Source organism: Hyperolius riggenbachi, chromosome 4, assembly GCF_040937935.1.
Source record: "Hyperolius riggenbachi isolate aHypRig1 chromosome 4, aHypRig1.pri, whole genome shotgun sequence".
NCBI classification, from domain to species: domain Eukaryota; kingdom Metazoa; phylum Chordata; class Amphibia; order Anura; family Hyperoliidae; genus Hyperolius; species Hyperolius riggenbachi.
This window is the reverse complement of record NC_090649.1, coordinates 341,953,138-341,970,720: the sequence shown is the minus strand read 5'-3', so window position 1 is coordinate 341,970,720 and position 17,583 is coordinate 341,953,138. Positions and strand designations below refer to the sequence as shown.

Genomic DNA, 17,583 nt, shown 5'->3' with positions numbered 1-17,583 from the left:
CAGTGGGATCAGAGAAGGTGGCAATCCACGCTTCCCACCAAGGTTCCCAAGGAAGTCAGGACATCCTAGGAAGCCTAGGCCGCAGAAGCCTAAAGGCAAGGAGAGTGACATTGGGAGTGAGAACCCTACGTCTGACAGTGACAGTGCCCCGGGACCAGCACAAAGTCCTAGCACCCTTTTCAGGAGGGAGTCGCAGGAGGAGACCCAGGAGGGGCAGGAAAAGCAAGGACAGGCGCACACTCTCCAGTACAGACCAGGCAACAGAAACACCGACAGTGAACTTATCACAGAAAGTACTGTCTGCAGAGGAAGTAAGCGTACTGTCTAGAGGTCTTTCATTTTGCCCTTACACCAACTTTAATAAATTTGACTTTGAAATTAACATGTTTAAGTTCGAACGCAACATAAAGTTGAAACAGTACTTCTCCAAAGAACCAAGGACCATCAAAGAGGTATCTGAATGCCCGTTCAAGCTTAAGAGCAACTTTATCCCACCAGGTCAATTTCCATCTATTGAAACTTTCACGCAGACCATCAAATATGAAGTCCTACAGGGGGCTGATACTATCCGGCCTAGATACAATCTGATGGCAGGTGAAAGAGCGGCACTGGATAACCTGAAAAAAGATCATACCATTATAATCAAGCCAGCGTACAAGGGAGGTGCCTTTGTTGTGCTGGATTACAGTGAGTATCGGGGAGCGATGAATGATATGTTGAGTGATACAGAAAGTTACAGGAGAGTGATGGGAAATCCCACCACCACAGTGGTTGCTAAGATCAACCAACTTGTGGAGATGGGTTACCAGAATGGTTGGATCACGCCTGAAATGAGAGGATATCTTATGTGTGAATATCCACAAACCCCCGTGATATACGGACTGCCAAAATTACATAAAGGACTGACTCCTCTTAAATACAGACCCATTATCTCTGGATCTGAATCAGCAACGCAACCCATGGCGAGGTATGTAGATTTCTATCTACAACCATTAGTTAAGAAGTTGCCAGCATACCTCAGAGACACTGATGATTTCCTGAGTAAGCTCAATAATTTCCAAGGGGACATTGACTCTGTGACCATGTGTTCTATGGATATTTCGGCACTATACACCAGTATTCCTATTGATATGGGGTTAAAGGCTGTGAACTATTTTTGTCTAAACCTGAGAATGATCAAGCTCCCATTGAATTCATTAACCAATGTTTAGAAACTGTATTAACCAACAATTTCTTCCGTTTTGAAAATGAATGGTTTGAACAGGTTAAGGGAACAGCAATGGGAAGTTCGGCCGCTCCCTCAGTTGCAAATTTATTTATGGGTTTCTTGGAAGAGACGATGATTTACCCCAACCATTTATACAAAGAAAGTGTAAAACTGTGGCTTAGATTCATAGATGATGTGTTTGTGATTTGGGAAGGGGATACTAAGAAACTGCAGGAATTTATTCTGTTCCTCAATAGTGTTGCTGATGGCATTTTGTTTAATCCTGAAATCTCAAGGGAAAGTATTACATTCCTAGATGTCAAAATCTGCAGGGGGGAGGGAGGTTTCTCGACCACTCTGTACCAAAAACCCACGGACCGCAACAGTTTGTTGCGGGCAGAGAGTTATCATCCCCCGCACCTTGTCAACTCATTGCCAATTTCTCAGTTCCTTCGGGTTCTGAGGATTTGCAATACTGACAAGGAGCGGGACAAACACATTGAATCTATGCGTTGCAGGTTTTCTGAACGAGGGTACTCTGAAACCATCCTTGCTGATGCTCTCAGCAAGGCATGGGAGAGATTCGACGGGGACTCCAGACCAAACAAGAAACATGAGTGTATAGCATTGGTGCAAACGTTTGGGCCCTTAGCCAAACAAATCAAGAGTTCAGTACTGAGGAATCATGTTATTCTACAGGCTGACAAAAAACTTACTTCAGTGGTTAAAGAGAGACCCCTTTTTGCGTACAAAAACTGCAAAAATATTTTCAGTACTCTGGTCCAGGCAGATCCCTGGCAGAAGTATATGCAGAAACCATTTAAATTCTCGGAGTGTACTGGATGTTACAAGTGTTACAAGTGTAACATATGTAACTCACTGATTACGGGAAGTGCGTTTACCCATCCACACAGCGGGAAAAAGTATGCCATCAGGGATTATGTCAATTGTGACACTAATCATGTGGTTTACATGCTAAAGTGCCCTTGCGGGATGGCGTACGTCAGTAAAACCGCGGGTTCCTTTAAGAAACGTCTTCAAAGACATTGTAGTGACATTCGCACAATGTATAGGGCCGTCGAGAAAGGAGAGACCCTGGATGTCACGAAGCCTGTAGCGCTGCATTTCATTGAGCAACAACATCAGGTGCATAGCCTCAGGGGTATGGTTATTGAGTGGGTTCAACCACCCAGGAGAGGTGGTAACAGAAAACGCCTACTCTTACAGAGAGAGGCATTCTGGATTTATACATTAAATATCGTAGCACCTGCGGGTTTAAATAGTCATAATGGTCTTACCTGTTTTTTATCTGACAGATAAAGTATAGTGAAGTATGCTGAAGTGTAACAATATTTTGCTCTGTTGATAATTTGTAAATAATATGTATTTATGTTTTTATTTTGCAGGGCTTTCTTCAATCCTATTCTTGGGGGTAATGGGGTATCCTGTCCTATTTGTTTCCACGGTGTCATGTTATATCTCTATTATTCTGGTGGTATGTAAGTAGTATTTCTCTTCTTTCCCATCCCCACTGAGGTGTGCTATACCCAGGCTTTTTTGCTTTATGCAGGTTAAGATTGGGGGTAATGTGTATTTGCGGCTTTTTCCTTAATGTAGCCCAGATCCCATGTTTTTGAACCAGGAATTATCATGAGTGTACCTAATGCTCTGCTTTGTCCCTTTTGCACTTAACCCTCCTGCTGCTGTTTTGCAGCAGGCTAGGTTTTTACGCTGCGTGCACACTGCTCAACCCTGGGGGGGGGGGGGGGGGGGGGTAGCAGGTGCACGCTAGTATATATGTGACTATTTGCAGGCTGCATCTGGGGTGTCATCGTAACCTCAGTTTGCACTTGCAATATACCGGATAGCCGCACAGCCAATTGCAGTGCCCGGGGTTTCGTTTCGGCAAACTGTTACAATGTGTACAGGTTAAACAGGGGAAAAAAAGGTATAGCGCTCAACAGTTCAAATGATAATTAGACCAGAGTAATATTAGCTACGGAGCGAGTGAGACGCTGAATCAGGAGCTGGATTTTGTAATGCACATTTTTGTTTGAAGCTTGTGAGTGCACTATTTTAACCTTTTTATAATAAATAAGACAGTATTACGCTATGTCAAGGCCTGTTTAGTTCATAGGTAGCCACAATTTGAGTGACACGCCAACAATAATTTATGAAAAACGCTGAAGCTGGTCTATCATGAGGTCAGCATTTACATCAGGTGAGAGGCTGGTTTGAAAAACGGGTGATAGCACATTGGATGCATTGCTAAAATCAGTGCCTCACTGGGGTCAGTGGAATTTTTTTGGTGGCGGTGTTACAGGAAGTTTAATGCAGAGTTACACTATGATCATGTATTTGCTTACATGTATCGAGCACTGAAGGTGCGGGGATCGTGAAGCAAGCTGGTGTGGACTGCTGATTATTATCATAAACGCATTTGCCGATCGTGATTGGTTGGCCACAATATCTGGTGAGCGTATATGTGTTATGAAGTTATATTGAAGAAGATCTTGCATGAAGAAATTCTAGAAGGAAATAATGTGACTTTTAATTAATTTATTTTAATATTATTTTATTTTTAATCTGTTCCTGTGGCTTAGGGGTTAACTAAGAGATTATTGTATGTAGGATAACAGGAGCTAATATTACTCTGGTCTAATTATCATTTGAACTGTTGAGCGCTATACCTTTTTTCCCCTGTTTAGTCAACTGAGATATACACTCTGTGTGGTAGATAGCGATCCAGTAGCAACTATATGCATGTGAATTGAAATTAATATAAAGCTGAAACATTATTGGAGTGGACAGAGGAGCGCACGGTTGGACCATTATCTCTAATGTGTACAGGTTGCCTTGACAACTGGTGGGACACGTGGATTTGTTGGACTGATCCGCAGACCAGCCTATCCCAGCGCAGAGTCCTCGCACGCAGACGGCGCGCACATCACACCGGCGATGACGGCAGGGGAGGTTTTCCCCTGACTTTGAGCTACGCTGGTAGTGGCCAGTCGGAGCTTCAGCTGGGTACACTCCCAGCACTTGGAGAGGCGGGATTTCCGCCCTAACGGCCGCAACAGGGCACTGGTGTCCTGATTTTGGAGACATGGCAGATCACTGGAGTGCATGGGGAACTGGCAGGCAGGTAATCCCATGGTGCCTATGACAGGGACATGTTTGATCCCTTGTGTTATGCTGATGTGCATTGTATAGGAGTTGTTTACATATGCTAATTAGCTACTGCAGTGGCAATTTTGAATTAGCTTGTGGAGGGGTTTATGATTTGTTGTACTGCTTATAAGGTGTCTGGCTGTTAATCACATTGTCACCATTCTGTGTTTGTTACCCTTGACACGGGGCCCTGAAACGAATCGTCGGTGTTTATGGAATGGCATGTGTCACTTTAATTGAATTAAAATATTGAACTTGGTTCATTCAGAGTGTGCGGATCATCTGGATGTTTTTCTGAAATTTTCCACCACCATCTGGTAGACCTCCCAGATCTTTTTTTTTAGTTTTGGAGCAGGGTGGGTCGACTCCTCAAAGTTGTCATTGTTGGTAAAGTGGAGGAATTTCATTATGAGGGATAACCGGTACTCGGACATCACTGTTCCAAAGAAGGTGGTCGCAATTATTTTATGTGTGCTCCAGTACCATTTTTGCAGGGGCTTCCCCACCTCTCCCTGCAGAATGATCAGGCCCAGGAACAAGCATATATCATATGCTGTGACCGGCTCCCATGTCCTGCTACTGGAAAAGCGTCCTTGTGGAGCAGCCAATTGTTGGGTGGCATAACGATTGGTCTCCTCCACTATCTTTTCAATAAACGCCTTCGAGAAGAAAAGCTGCAGGTACGCCAGGTGGTTGCACTCAAACTCTTTCTTCAGGCCAGGCTCCCCAGTAAAAAGGAAACGTGGGGGTGGTGGCAGAGCCTGAGAGAGGTCGATGGGGCATCAAACCCGGACATCACTGACCTCGGTGGTGATGGAGTCCTTGCCGCTACCTGGGTCGGATAACAGATCCCCAGGTGTGTCACTGTCACTTGAGTCTAGCTCGGGGCTTACCGCTCCTGACATGTGTCACTCAGCCCGAGCTCAGCTCGGAGAATACTGCCAGGGGGGTTAATGCATTGTAAAGTGATGGGCCATAGATCTCCTACCACTCCAGTCCTGTCCCCATCACATTTTCCAACATGTCCAATCGGACTTTTAATTGTTGAACAGCACACTTGATAGGATATGTAAGAGCAATCGATTAGTGGCAGATTTGAAAGTGATCAAATTTGCCAGATATCGTAAAAAATGAATGCTTGTATGACTGTATGTAATGACTAATAATAGAGCAACATTGTCTACAATGGACTTCTTATTCTTTATATGTTCTAGAGACATGAATTTGCGGGTTTTTTGTCCCCCTAGTTTTAAAAAAGTTATTTCTTGTACAAAACTGAATGAATAAGACAATTACCAAATATACTTAAATATAATTGCATGCAAATTACCATGCATGATGTTTTCATAATGGGTATCTCGCTCTCCGATCTGAATTTCTTTTCAATCTCTTCCCAGTTCCGTTCTTTGTCTTTAAATAAAATTCTGCAATTCATAAAAAAGTGCATGTTTAAACAGGTTAACATATACACAAAACCTCACAAAAGTAAGTAGACCCCTCACATTTTTGTAAATATTGTATTATATATTTCATAAGATAACAAAGAACATATGACACTGTTACAATTTAGAGTAGTCAGTGTACAGCTTGCATATGTAAATTTGCTGTCCCAAGGTTAAGAATGTCAAAATTCTGCCCAATTAGACATTTTCCCTCCCTGTGGTTACATACTTTTTTTTAACAAATAAGTTTTATTGAAATTTTGGTTATACATCACAACAAGTAACATACAAACCCTCAGCATCCCACCCCAATCCCCCCCACCCTATCCCCCCAGGTCTTGCTTGCATTGTAAAATATAGCCAACCATTTCTAGGTGTAAAACACGCTAATTCTACATATCATATTCGATACCTTGATCTTTAAGATGTTCTATCCATGGGATCCAGATACTGTCAAATTTAAGAGGACACTTTCTTTGTATGTATGTTAGTTTATAAAAAGGTAAGACAGCGTTTACCATTGTTATCCATTCTGTTACTGTTGGAGGACTCTGTCTGATCCAATGGGTAGTAATATTTTTCCTGGCATAATAGCATAAGAGATCCCAAAGTGTCAGCAGCCTTCTATTGGGAGCTATGTCACCCGCAACCCCCAGTAAATGTGTTTTAGGGCTAAGATTGATCGGTCTTTCAAAGATTTTCTGGAGGCGAGTGTTTATTTGGTTCCAGTAGATCTGTATGTGGGGGCACAACCAAACCATATGGATAAAGTTTGCCTGTCGTTGGTCACATCTGGGGCATCTATCAGACCTCCCCGGATACATTTGTGCCAGACGGTGAGGAGTAAAGTATATTCTGTAGATAAATTTCAGTTGGACCAGCCTGTCTTGTGGTTACATACTTAGTTTGGTTGAAAAAAAGACATCTCTCCCTCAAGTTCAACCAGAAAAAAACCCTATACTAAACCTGCAGCTATCCCAGTTGATCCAGAGGAAGGTGGAAAACCTTTACAGACTTGGGCAAAGTAGCCTTAAAAGTCAAAAATTCCTTCCCAACTGTAGACGGCAGTCAGATAAATCCCTGGATCAACAGGTAAAAGTTGGCAGCACTCCTAAACAAGGCTGCATCTGAAATGACTACCAACAGAGGCACCTTGGATTCAAAACAGATGCTAAACTATACAATCAAGAGGAAGCTCTACACAATGAGTTCACAATTTGTGAGTCCCAATCCTGGATAGAAAAAAAGTGCATATAATAAGTCCTTATACACTTCACATATAAGAGTCCTTTAGATTTCACACATCAAATTCTAAGCAGATTTCGGGTCAGCTTGCATCAACTTAAGAGCCTAGAGATGGCCCGAACCGTTCGCCGGGCGGATCTCTCTGGGCCGTGTATTACTTCTGGGTCGCTATGACCCAGAGTAGTACGCCTGCGCTGGCCCGGTGGTGCGCATCCTATATCGCGCTCCTGTTGCCGGGCACTCTCTGTGCATGAGCGTGACGTCACTCATGACGTCACGCACATGCACAGAAAGTGCCCGGCAACAGGAGCGCAATAGCGACCCGGAAGTAGTACACGGCCCAGAGATGCAGAGATGTTCGCCAGCGAACGGTTCGGGAACCGTTCGCGACTTCTCTAGTTAAGACATGCCATTTACTTTCCATGGATATATATAGCCTCTACCGCACCCTTTGTATAGCACGCATCTGTATGACTAGCAGCATAGATGTGTAGAGCCTAATTATAGGCAGGATACACAACGTGCATTCAAAATAGATGCACCAAAATTAACATAATGGATGATATTAGCTTCCAAAACAGTTTGCATGCAGAGTGTTTCGTACTAGACCCTTTCACCACGATTAGGTCTGTATAAGGATCCCTGTCAACTTTACCTTTTTTTGGAGCATTCAAATTGTTTTGCTCAGTGTGGGAATTTAAAGTGGATCCGAGATAAACTTTTTCTCATTGCATAATTGTGTTCCTTTCATATAGTTTATAGGGCATTCCTCAAGCCAAATACTTTTTTGTTTTTGTTTTAATACTCTAATTCCCAATAAACTAAATAAACCACACCCACAGGTTTTCAGAGAGCCTTGGCAGTAGCAAGGGCTCATGGGAGCTCAGTCTGAGCAGGAGAAGGAGGAGGTGTTACTAGCCATTGATTTTAGAGGCAGAGGGGAGGGATTAGGTTTTTTTCACAGGCTGAGTGCTCAAGATACAGATAAGCCTGCCTCTGTGTAATGTTTACAAACAACATGGCTGCTGTCATTGTATCACAGGAAGAAATAATCATTTTCTATTAAAGCTGTTTGCAGCTAGATTTTCTGTGTAAACTATCTAAACTTTAGATAAGATATATAGACTTTTTTTTTTTTTTTTAATACTCTAATTCACTATAAACTAAACAAGCCTCGCCCACAGCTCCTTTTGTGCCTTGGCACTGTAGCAAGGGCTTATGGAAGCTCTGTCTGGGCAGGAGGAGGAGGAGGTCACTAGCCATTGATTTCAGAGGCCGAGGGGAGGAAGGAGGAAGAGAGGGGACTGAATTTACACATAGGCAAGTTGATAGTATCTCCAGCCCTCAGCCTGTGACAATCTGACAAACAGAACATGGCTGCCCTCACTGTATCACAGGAATAAATAATCATACACTTTTGAATCTAAACTTTAGATAAGATATATAGACAAGTTACTTGTTATAGTTCGTTTTTCATCTCGGATCTGCTTTAAAGAAAAAAAAATAACGTGTGGTCCCGAGTCTCTTTAACTCCTTGCCCCCAGGCAGGCTGGGAAAGCCAGAATGTGGAGCTTAAACCGCATGGGGCCACCCTGAGCTATACCAGCCTGTATGGTCCATGGTATGGGGGGCTCTGGAAGAGAGGGGTGGGCAAGCCTCCCCCTCTCCCCCAGATTAGACAAGGGGCTCTTCCCCACCTTCGGTGCCCAGGATGAGGTGGGAGTTGACAAAGCCCTTGTAAGGTCACACTCTGCTTCAAAACCACCATATAGCTTTATTCAAAAATCGTACAAAACACTGAATTGTCACAACTGTGTCTCTTTAAAATCATAAAACACACTGCGGGATGTAAAATGCACAGCTGGCTGGGCTCACACACATAGCACTTCAATCGCACCAGTTGCACCTGGGATCCCACCATGCACAAGCTGTATCTACACTAAGACACAATTGTGTGAGGCCTGCTCCTATCAGACAGATTATCCAATTCTAGAGATCTTCCTTGTAATCAAAGGTTAGATTTCCACTGGGCAGTAATCAGTGAACAGAAGAAATGTGATATCTCTATTCCGCAGATCCATCAAACCGTATGCAGTACTGCGACTACAGTTCTATAGTGTACATACAGGTTTCCGCCTCAGTGAGGCTCTCACCACTCAGCCGTGTAGTTAAAGGCCCATCAAGTGTCCTGTAGCTGCGGATGCAGGTCAGCATATTCACCTGGTTCACACCTCTACCATCAACAGGTTCACACCTCTACCATCAACAGGTCCTGTGTACAGCAGTACTGGTGAGATCCCATTGGGGACAGTGGGCTGGCTGGATCGTGCATGCATGTGCCGTTCACTGGAATCGAGTCAGCCACACTAACCCTCTTGTATACAACATTCCGCACGGTCCGGCGGCAGACTCCAGCGTAGGTACAGGACAGTTTTTATTACATATAAAATTAGCTGTTACCTCCCACACCAAAAATTACCCAAATAAAGTTTTTAATAGAAAAAAAATTACAATAAAAATACAAAACAAAATAAAAAACAAATAGTTACCGAAGGATCTCTACAGTTCACAACACCTCCACTGTCACCACCAGAACGAGAGGAAAAAAAGATATTGCAAAACCACAGGTTGTGGTGGACTATAACCACACCATGGGTGGTGTGGACAGAGCTGACCAGATGGTGACCTTTTCTCCTGCCGTAAGGAAACAGCAGAAAGAATACTACAAGATTTTCCTGGAACAAAGCATCTGGAACGCCTACATTCTTCACACGCAGCGAAGTGACAGGCCAATCAGGGCATAGGGAATTGGCCAAATGAGGAAACCTTGGTCCGGCCGGGGAGACCATCACGTCCAATCAGGAAAGGAGAGGAGAAAGGGGGCGGCCTTGATTGGCGGGTCTGGGGCAGCGCCGCCCCCGCCTGATTGGTAGATAGATTGGAAAGGAAACCGTGAACGGTAGAGTACGCTGTGGAGGGGGGTGGACCGGATGAAAGAGAAGCTTCCAAAGACAGGGCTGGAGCCGGAAAGCGTTGCATTAGAGGGTGTGCAGTGAAGTCTGCCCCATCAGCGTGGGGATAATTGAAAGCATTTCCATGCAGTGTGCCAGACGCGAGGATGAAAGCTGAAAATGGATCCCCACCTGCTCGATGCAGCATGCTGGCTGCAGGAAAATAGAATGTGGAAGATGCAGGACTCGGAGACAGACTGTGCGAGTGAGGGCACTCTGGTCACTTGCACTTCCTTGTGGAGGGGGGGGGGGGGGGACACATAAACGCACATTCGGACTATAAGACACACCTACTTCCCCCCCACACTTTTGGGGGAGAAAAAGTGTGTCTTATAGTCCGAAAAATACGGTAGGTACTAGCTCAAATGAACAGTTTTACACCTGTTAAACTGTATGGTTACCAAGTGGTTCAGAGCCAAACAAACATTGATTATTCCAAAAAACATACAGATAAGTTAATTGTCTATTTCCCTAAATGAACAAGAAACTATTGTATGCATATTATTAGGGTATAGATTTGATTACAAGTGCCTCCGGGGGACAGTTAATAACATGATAATATATTCTGTAAAACACAGTGAAAAATGTCAGCACTATATAAATACCAAATAATAATAATAATAATCATCCACTTTACTCTATTTTGTATATGTAGCCAAATGAGTGCGTTCAAACAATTTGTATAGTGTTTGTACAGTCTTCGTGTTTGTCAACAGCATGTTTAACGTGCTATAAATAAACATTCCGTTACATAGTTAGTTTGGTTGAAAAAAAGACATCCGTCCATCAAGTCCAACCAGAAAAAAATACATAAAGTAACAATAAATAATAATAATAATAAAAAAAATACTGTCCTGAACCTGCACATATCCCAGTTGATCCAGGGAAGGCGAAAAACCTTACAAGGCCTGGGCCTGTTAGGGAAAAATTCCTTCCTTACTCCAGAGATCTCACCACCAGAGCCCCTGAGAGATAGGAGAATATAGCCGGGGTTAGGAGCCTCTGGTAATGGGTCAGCAGGTGGGCAGAGCTGGGAACTCAGGTGCACAGAGATCTCACCATCAGAGCCCCTGAGAGAAAGAAGAATCCAGCAGGGGTAGGGGAGCCACTTGTAATGGGTGCAGCAGGGGTGCAGAGCTGGGAACTCAGGTGCACAGAGATCTCACCATCAGAGCCCCTGAGAGAAAGAAGAATCCAGCAGGGGTAGGGGAGCCACTTGTAATGGGTGCAGCAGGGGTGCAGAGCTGGGAACTCAGGTGCACAGAGATTTCACCACCAGATCCCCTTAGAGAAAGAAGAATCCAGCAAGGGAAGGGGAGCCTCTGGTAATGGGTGCAGCAGGGGTGCAGAGCTGGAAACTCAGGAGCACAGAGATCTCACCATCAGAGCCCCTGAGAGATAAAATAATCAGGGGGGGGGGGGGGGGGTACCTCTGGTAATGGCTGCAGCAGGTGTGCAGAGCTGGGAACTCAGGTGCACAGAGATCTCACCACCAGATCCCCTGAAAGAAAGAAGAATCCAGCCAGGGGAGGAGCCTCTGGTAATGGGTACAGCAGGAGTGCAGAGCTGGGAGCTCAGAGATCTTACCATCAGAGCCCCTGAGAAAGAAAACGATCCAGGGGGGTGCCTCTGGTAATGGCTGCAGCAGGTGTGCAGAGCTGGGAACTCAGGTGCACAGAGATCTCACCACCAGAGCCCCTGAGAGATAAAAGAATGCAGCAGGGGGAGGGGAGCCTCTGACATAACGGGATTCAAGGCGGCAGGCTTATGTAACAGGGGATTACCCCATGCGATGTACTGGTAGGACAAGGGGGGCTTGCAGGGGGTGGTGACATAAGAGGGGATTGCCTCTGCCAAGCTACTTACAGGGGAGGACAGGGGTGGCTGGATGATGTAAGAGGGGATTTCCCCTGCGTAACACCTATGAGGAGGAGGAGAGGGGGCGGGGGTGTTTGACATAAGAGCGGATTCCCTCTGCAGTGTTACCCCCCCTACCTCTGCCGGACAGGATACGAAAGGGGAGAGCTGCATGGCTACAGGACATGATATGGGATCTGGCACAACACGAATGGGAAGAGCTGCAGGACTACAGAATGACAGCACAAGATCTCACACTGCAGGAGGCATAGTTAGAGAAAAAATAATAATACTTTATCAAGGTGTGTGCCAGTACAGTGCAGGGCAGCAGCAGACGCCACAGCTGTCAGTTTCCTGTAACAGGGCGACTGATGATGACCTCATGACACTGGGCTGTAAATCTCATTCTGTGGGCTTGAATGGTCATGTCTAACTCCAAGTGTAACACCGCCAACAGAATCAGACTCTGCACCTCCCATGGAGTGAGAGCTGCAAGATGGAGGGGGAACTGCAAGATGGAGCCTGCCATTCTCTTTTATTCATAGTTGTATTGCACAAATATACTGTATCTACTTTTATATTGCCCTTCACAAGTGTTTTGTATCTAATCATTAATTTCAAAGGGATAAGGAGGCTCAATTTAGTGACCTTTTTTTGGTTCAGTTCCTCTTTAAACATACGGATGAACATCTCTAGTCCTTTCACCCTGTTGCTCTGAGGTGCTGCTTTTGCAACAGTAACTATCCTCTTTTCGCTGTCCCTTTAAATCCCCAACCACCTATTTAATTGCCATACAGCTGTGAGTTAGGGTCCCTGTCACCTCTTTCTTTCCCTATTCAACATGTCCTCTGCCACTAAATATGTTTGTTACGCTGAGCACCAGTCACAAACTCCCTCATCTCTGAAAGCAGTCACTGTGGTTACAACTTAACTGCCTATGCCCCACACACACTCTATGTCTCACTCTGCGGAGACTTTCTATGTATAGAACTCATCTTATGGGATGCCCTGATTCGTATCATTGTGATTTTCATTTAAATAGAATCCGTCCTGGCGATTGTTTCACAATGATTATAACCTGCTTTGAACTTATTAGACGTGGGTGGATACTCCTTTTGTCATCAAGTGCAATATTATTTCTTGATAACTGAAGGCCAAACTATGCACCGATTGTAACTAGTTTACGGTGATTGTTACTACCTGCTTGTAACTATTCATGTATTGTTGTGCTGCATGGTTACGCCTACCGAGCCTGGCATGATTTACCCCTTTTTTGCACCTTTAAAGGTATAAATATGCTTACAAATACTAGACTTCTTCAGCCAGCACCAGCCAGTACAACCCTTTTTATGCACATGTTTTTACACACTTTCTAAGTGTTCAAACTTCTCCAACCCAGTATAAGCCTACACCTCGTCGCTGGGCAACAACCCTCCCTTCCCTTATGTGTTTGGTCTCACTGTAGTTGTAAATTCTAGTCAGGGCACATTGAGTTTTACCAGTTGATGAGATGGCTATTAGAGATGGCCTGAATAGTTCGCCGGCAAGCACTATTTGGCGAAGATCAGGTATTTGTGCTCACCGGCGAGCACATGGTGCTATTCAATCTGCCCCCATACATCATTGGGCTAAACTCTGACCCCCTTACATTACAGTCAGCAGGCACATGGCAGCCAATCAGCCGGCACTCCCTCACAGACCTTACAGCCCTTTATAAAAATGCTGCAGTGCCTGCCATGTTCCAGTCTGTCTTTGGCTGGAATAGAGAGAGGAAGGGATAGAGCTGGCTGGTGATATAGAAAGCTTTAGCTAGACTTGTTTATTTTGATCTTCGCTGGCTGATAGCTGTTTAATCATCCCAAACAGCCCTTCTGAGGGCTACTTCATCCTTCTGTTGTTTTTTTTTAATTTGTGTGTGTGTGTGTGTGTGTGTGTGTGTATGCGACACTCCACAGCCCACAGGCACCCACCATTGTGCCCAGTGCCCACTACAAGAAAAATACAGGGTGAGCCATTTATATGGATACACCTTAATAAAGTGGGTATGGTTGGTGATATTAACTTCCTGTTTGTGGCACATTAGTATATGTGAGGGGGACTTTTATCTTTGGGGTCATCTGAAGGCAATTGTCTCTGCTGTGAAGATACGAGATGTGCAGCAGCACCTGAAACTACGGATACTGAAAGCCTGTGCTAGCATTTCTGTGGTGTTGCTATCAGTGTGTGAAGAGTGGGAGAAGAGGGTTGCATTGACAATCCAACACAATGGGCAGCATATTGAACACATTTTATAAGTGGTCAGAAACTTGTAAATAACTCATGAAAGAATAAAGTTATGTTAAACCCAAGCACACCTGTAAGAATCCCTCATGTAGCGTATTCTGTCCGTTGCAGTGGAGCTGCAAACGGACAGTTCTGGCTTATCTGCTTGCATTCGGTTGTGCATTTGCAATCGCTCTGCAGTTCTGGGCAGTTTAGGATGCTGTCATCATTCCACCAATTGCTTGTTGCAGCTGAGCTGCGACCAGATAGCCCTGGATTTCCTGCATGCATGTTGTTACATAATTCTGCATGTATTTCTTACGGGGGTCCTTTGCATTCACAGCCAGATAGCAAATGGTAATCAAGCTAGCTCAGGATTGAGTGATTACCATTCAGCTGTGTGGAGATTTGCATACCTGCATCCATTGGCTGTTGCCAGCATAAAAGTTTGCCTCCCATTTCATACCCCGCATGTCATAGTGGTCAGTACGCTGATCTGCTGGGCACCTTGTTACCCTGTATAGTACTGTTATTGTAGTTCTATGAGACCTTATTACTTGTGCTTTAGCTAGTTCTTGATAAATATATATGCAGAATTCCTAATATATATTTATCCGTTAGTTGAGCCGTTTGTTGTTTTTCTTATTATTGTGCATTGCCTAGTTCCATGCTTGATGGACGTTCGCTGCATCCGCGGTGGATCAGTGAAGTCCATTATCCATATACCTTGGATTCTGCCATCACCCCATTGGTGACTGTACCTGCTACTCTAGTTTCTGGGAACTTAACTATAGGCTGCAGTTGCTATTAGTTACGTTCTATCCTGTAGTCTTGCCTGGGTGGATGCTTGCTGGTGACTGTAGTTAGCCTGCTTGCTCTGCTTCTGTGGACTTGACTGTGAGCTGCGGTTGCTACTAGTTACGCTCCAATCTATAGTCCTGTCTTGTACCTGTCTGAAAGCTTGCTATCGCTAAGGCAGCACAGTGCAAACTAAGGCAGTGCAACATCGCACTGCGCTGCCATTGTGTTTTATTTGTAGTGATATCGGAAGCCCAGAGCTGCAGTTGCGCTGGGCAGCCTGTGTAACCTCTACCATTATCCAGCTCTTAGCCTTGTTGTGCTGGGTGGTCAGAAAGTATAACCCCCCAGCACCACATTATGATGGGCCCAACACAAAATCACATGGAGGAGGCTTCTAGCACCGTGTGTTATGGTTCCCTGTCTTTTGGAAGATTTGAAAAGCTTGCCTGTGAAACAGGAAGCAAATTTATACCAGAATTGGTTAGATTCTTGTTAAATCCAGATTTTTAGACTCCAGCATTTTCTACCTGGGCTGGTCAGATAGTTTGCACTCTGTTTAAGGGCAAGCTTTTTGATTGGGCAGTTGATGTTTTCAATCGCACTTCTCTGAGAGAAAAGCCTTTAGAATTCCTAGGTTTTGTGATTCATAATTGGTTACGAATACCTCCATTACCATATCCTCTTAATGAACTCCTGATTGCTAGTCAATCAGATGTCTCTTCAGCAGTATTTAAAAGCAATCTGTATGCAGCAAAGTCTAAAGTCTTGCATAAAACTAAACTTAAACTTTCCAGAAAATGTTCACAACCATCAGTGCCGTCCATAGTAACCGCGCATCAGACTCATAGTCAGACTCTGTCATTAGCAGATAATGAAATTCAATTGTCATTCATGGGAGTCAAATGGACCTATGAAACTATCAATGAACTTTCCTTGCTAGCCAGGGAGAAGAAAGGTTTTTGTTTAAAAGAATTGTCTGAATATTCTTATGAGGAAATATTTTTACAGAGTATTGAGCAAATCAAATTGTTTGTGCAGCAAACATAAAACATAAAACAGGGATACAATCCTCTAATGGCTGAGACCCAAATCAAGAAAGCTAACAACATCCCTAGGACTCAGCTCCTGGAGTACAAGCAGAGCCAGGAAGAGAGCCGTGTCCCACTGGTAGTAACCTACAACCCACGCCTGGAAATCTTAAGAAAGATTGCAAAAGAACTTCATCCTGTTCTACACAAGGATCAGAGATTGAAAAAGATATTCCCTGAACCTCCCCTCCTAGCGTTCCGACAGCCACCCAATCTTAAGCAGATGATAGTGAGGAGTGCCTTAAATAGGCAAGAACAGAATGGAACATTCCCCTGCCGAGGGAAAAAGTGTGGGACCTGTGAACACATCCATTCCACTGACAGTATACTAATACCAGGTACCCAACAGGAATACAAAGTACAAGGCACCTTTTCCTGCGACTCATCTAATGTGGTATACGTGATCATGTGTGCAAAATGCCCCAAAGGAATTTATGTGGGAGAAACAAGTCAACCCCTGCGTGATCGCATGACACACCACAGATCCACTATTAACAACAGGAAAAAGGATATTGCAAAATATACTGATCTCCCAATACCAACACACTTTTGTTTACCTGGACACAGTTTAAGCGATTTTCGCGTCACTGTATTAATGGGTGGCTTCAAATCGGGAAACATGAGACTAACACAAGAAACTAAGTTTATACATTGGTTCAAAACTGTAGAAGATGGTTTAAACAAGGACTCTAACTTATTGTGCTGGTACGATGGGTTTTAAATGCCACAATTCTTTTAATTTAAATTTTTCTATCTTTTCATTCATTTTTGTGCCATATGCTGTGTAAGATGGAATTCACTGTCACTATTCATTTTATTTGCTTTCAGGTGCTGGCTTTAAATGCCACAATTCTCTTAAAGTGTACCTTAAGTGTCCCAAAAAAATTGAGTTTTGCTCACCTGGGGCTTACCTCAGCCCCCTGCAGTTGCTCTGATGCACCGGGTCCCGCTGCCGGCCATACGGGTGCCTATGCGGACATATGGCCGCATAGGGGTGCTATTTTGGCTGGGAACGCGTAGTATCAGCCGCGTTCCCCAGCCTGACGGGTCCTGACGGCGAAACCGGAAGTGGCCGCCAGCGGGACCAGGAGCATCAGAGCGACTCGTCGTGGGCACCGATCAGCTGCAGGGGGTTGAGGTAAGCCCCAGGTGAGTAAAACTCAATTTTTTTGGGACACTTAAGGTTCACTTTAAGCTTAGAATTAATGGTGCATGTAACCAGGCCTGTTACCATTTGAATTCGGAATTTACGATGTCTCTTCATCACTAGAGTCTGCTTTATGTCATGTTGAGGATTCTATTGATCTTATCAATTTAGATAGGATGCCTGGGAAAGCCTCCTCAGTAACAGTTAAGGCATCTAATTACATTTATGTTTGCTAAAGAATGTTTCTCCTCTGTATGTCAGTGTATATAAGCTGTGTTTTTCAGTTTTGGTCAGGAACCAGTCCGACGAAGGCTTTTTATAAGTCGAAAGCTCACTGTTTATCCATCTCTAA

The 17,583-nt window shown here is 44.3% G+C and overlaps 1 protein-coding gene across 3 annotated transcripts in view; it reads right to left on the bottom strand.

Moving 5' to 3' along the window:
- Positions 1-17,583, bottom strand: part of CEP170 (centrosomal protein 170) — a 771,544-nt gene that overhangs the window by 34,564 nt on the left and 719,397 nt on the right. For all 3 annotated transcript variants that reach the window (XM_068231897.1, XM_068231898.1, XM_068231899.1), the window contains one exon: positions 5,709-5,802. In XM_068231897.1, the coding sequence (XP_068087998.1) occupies positions 5,709-5,802 (94 nt within the window). The remainder of the gene's footprint in view (positions 1-5,708; positions 5,803-17,583) is intronic.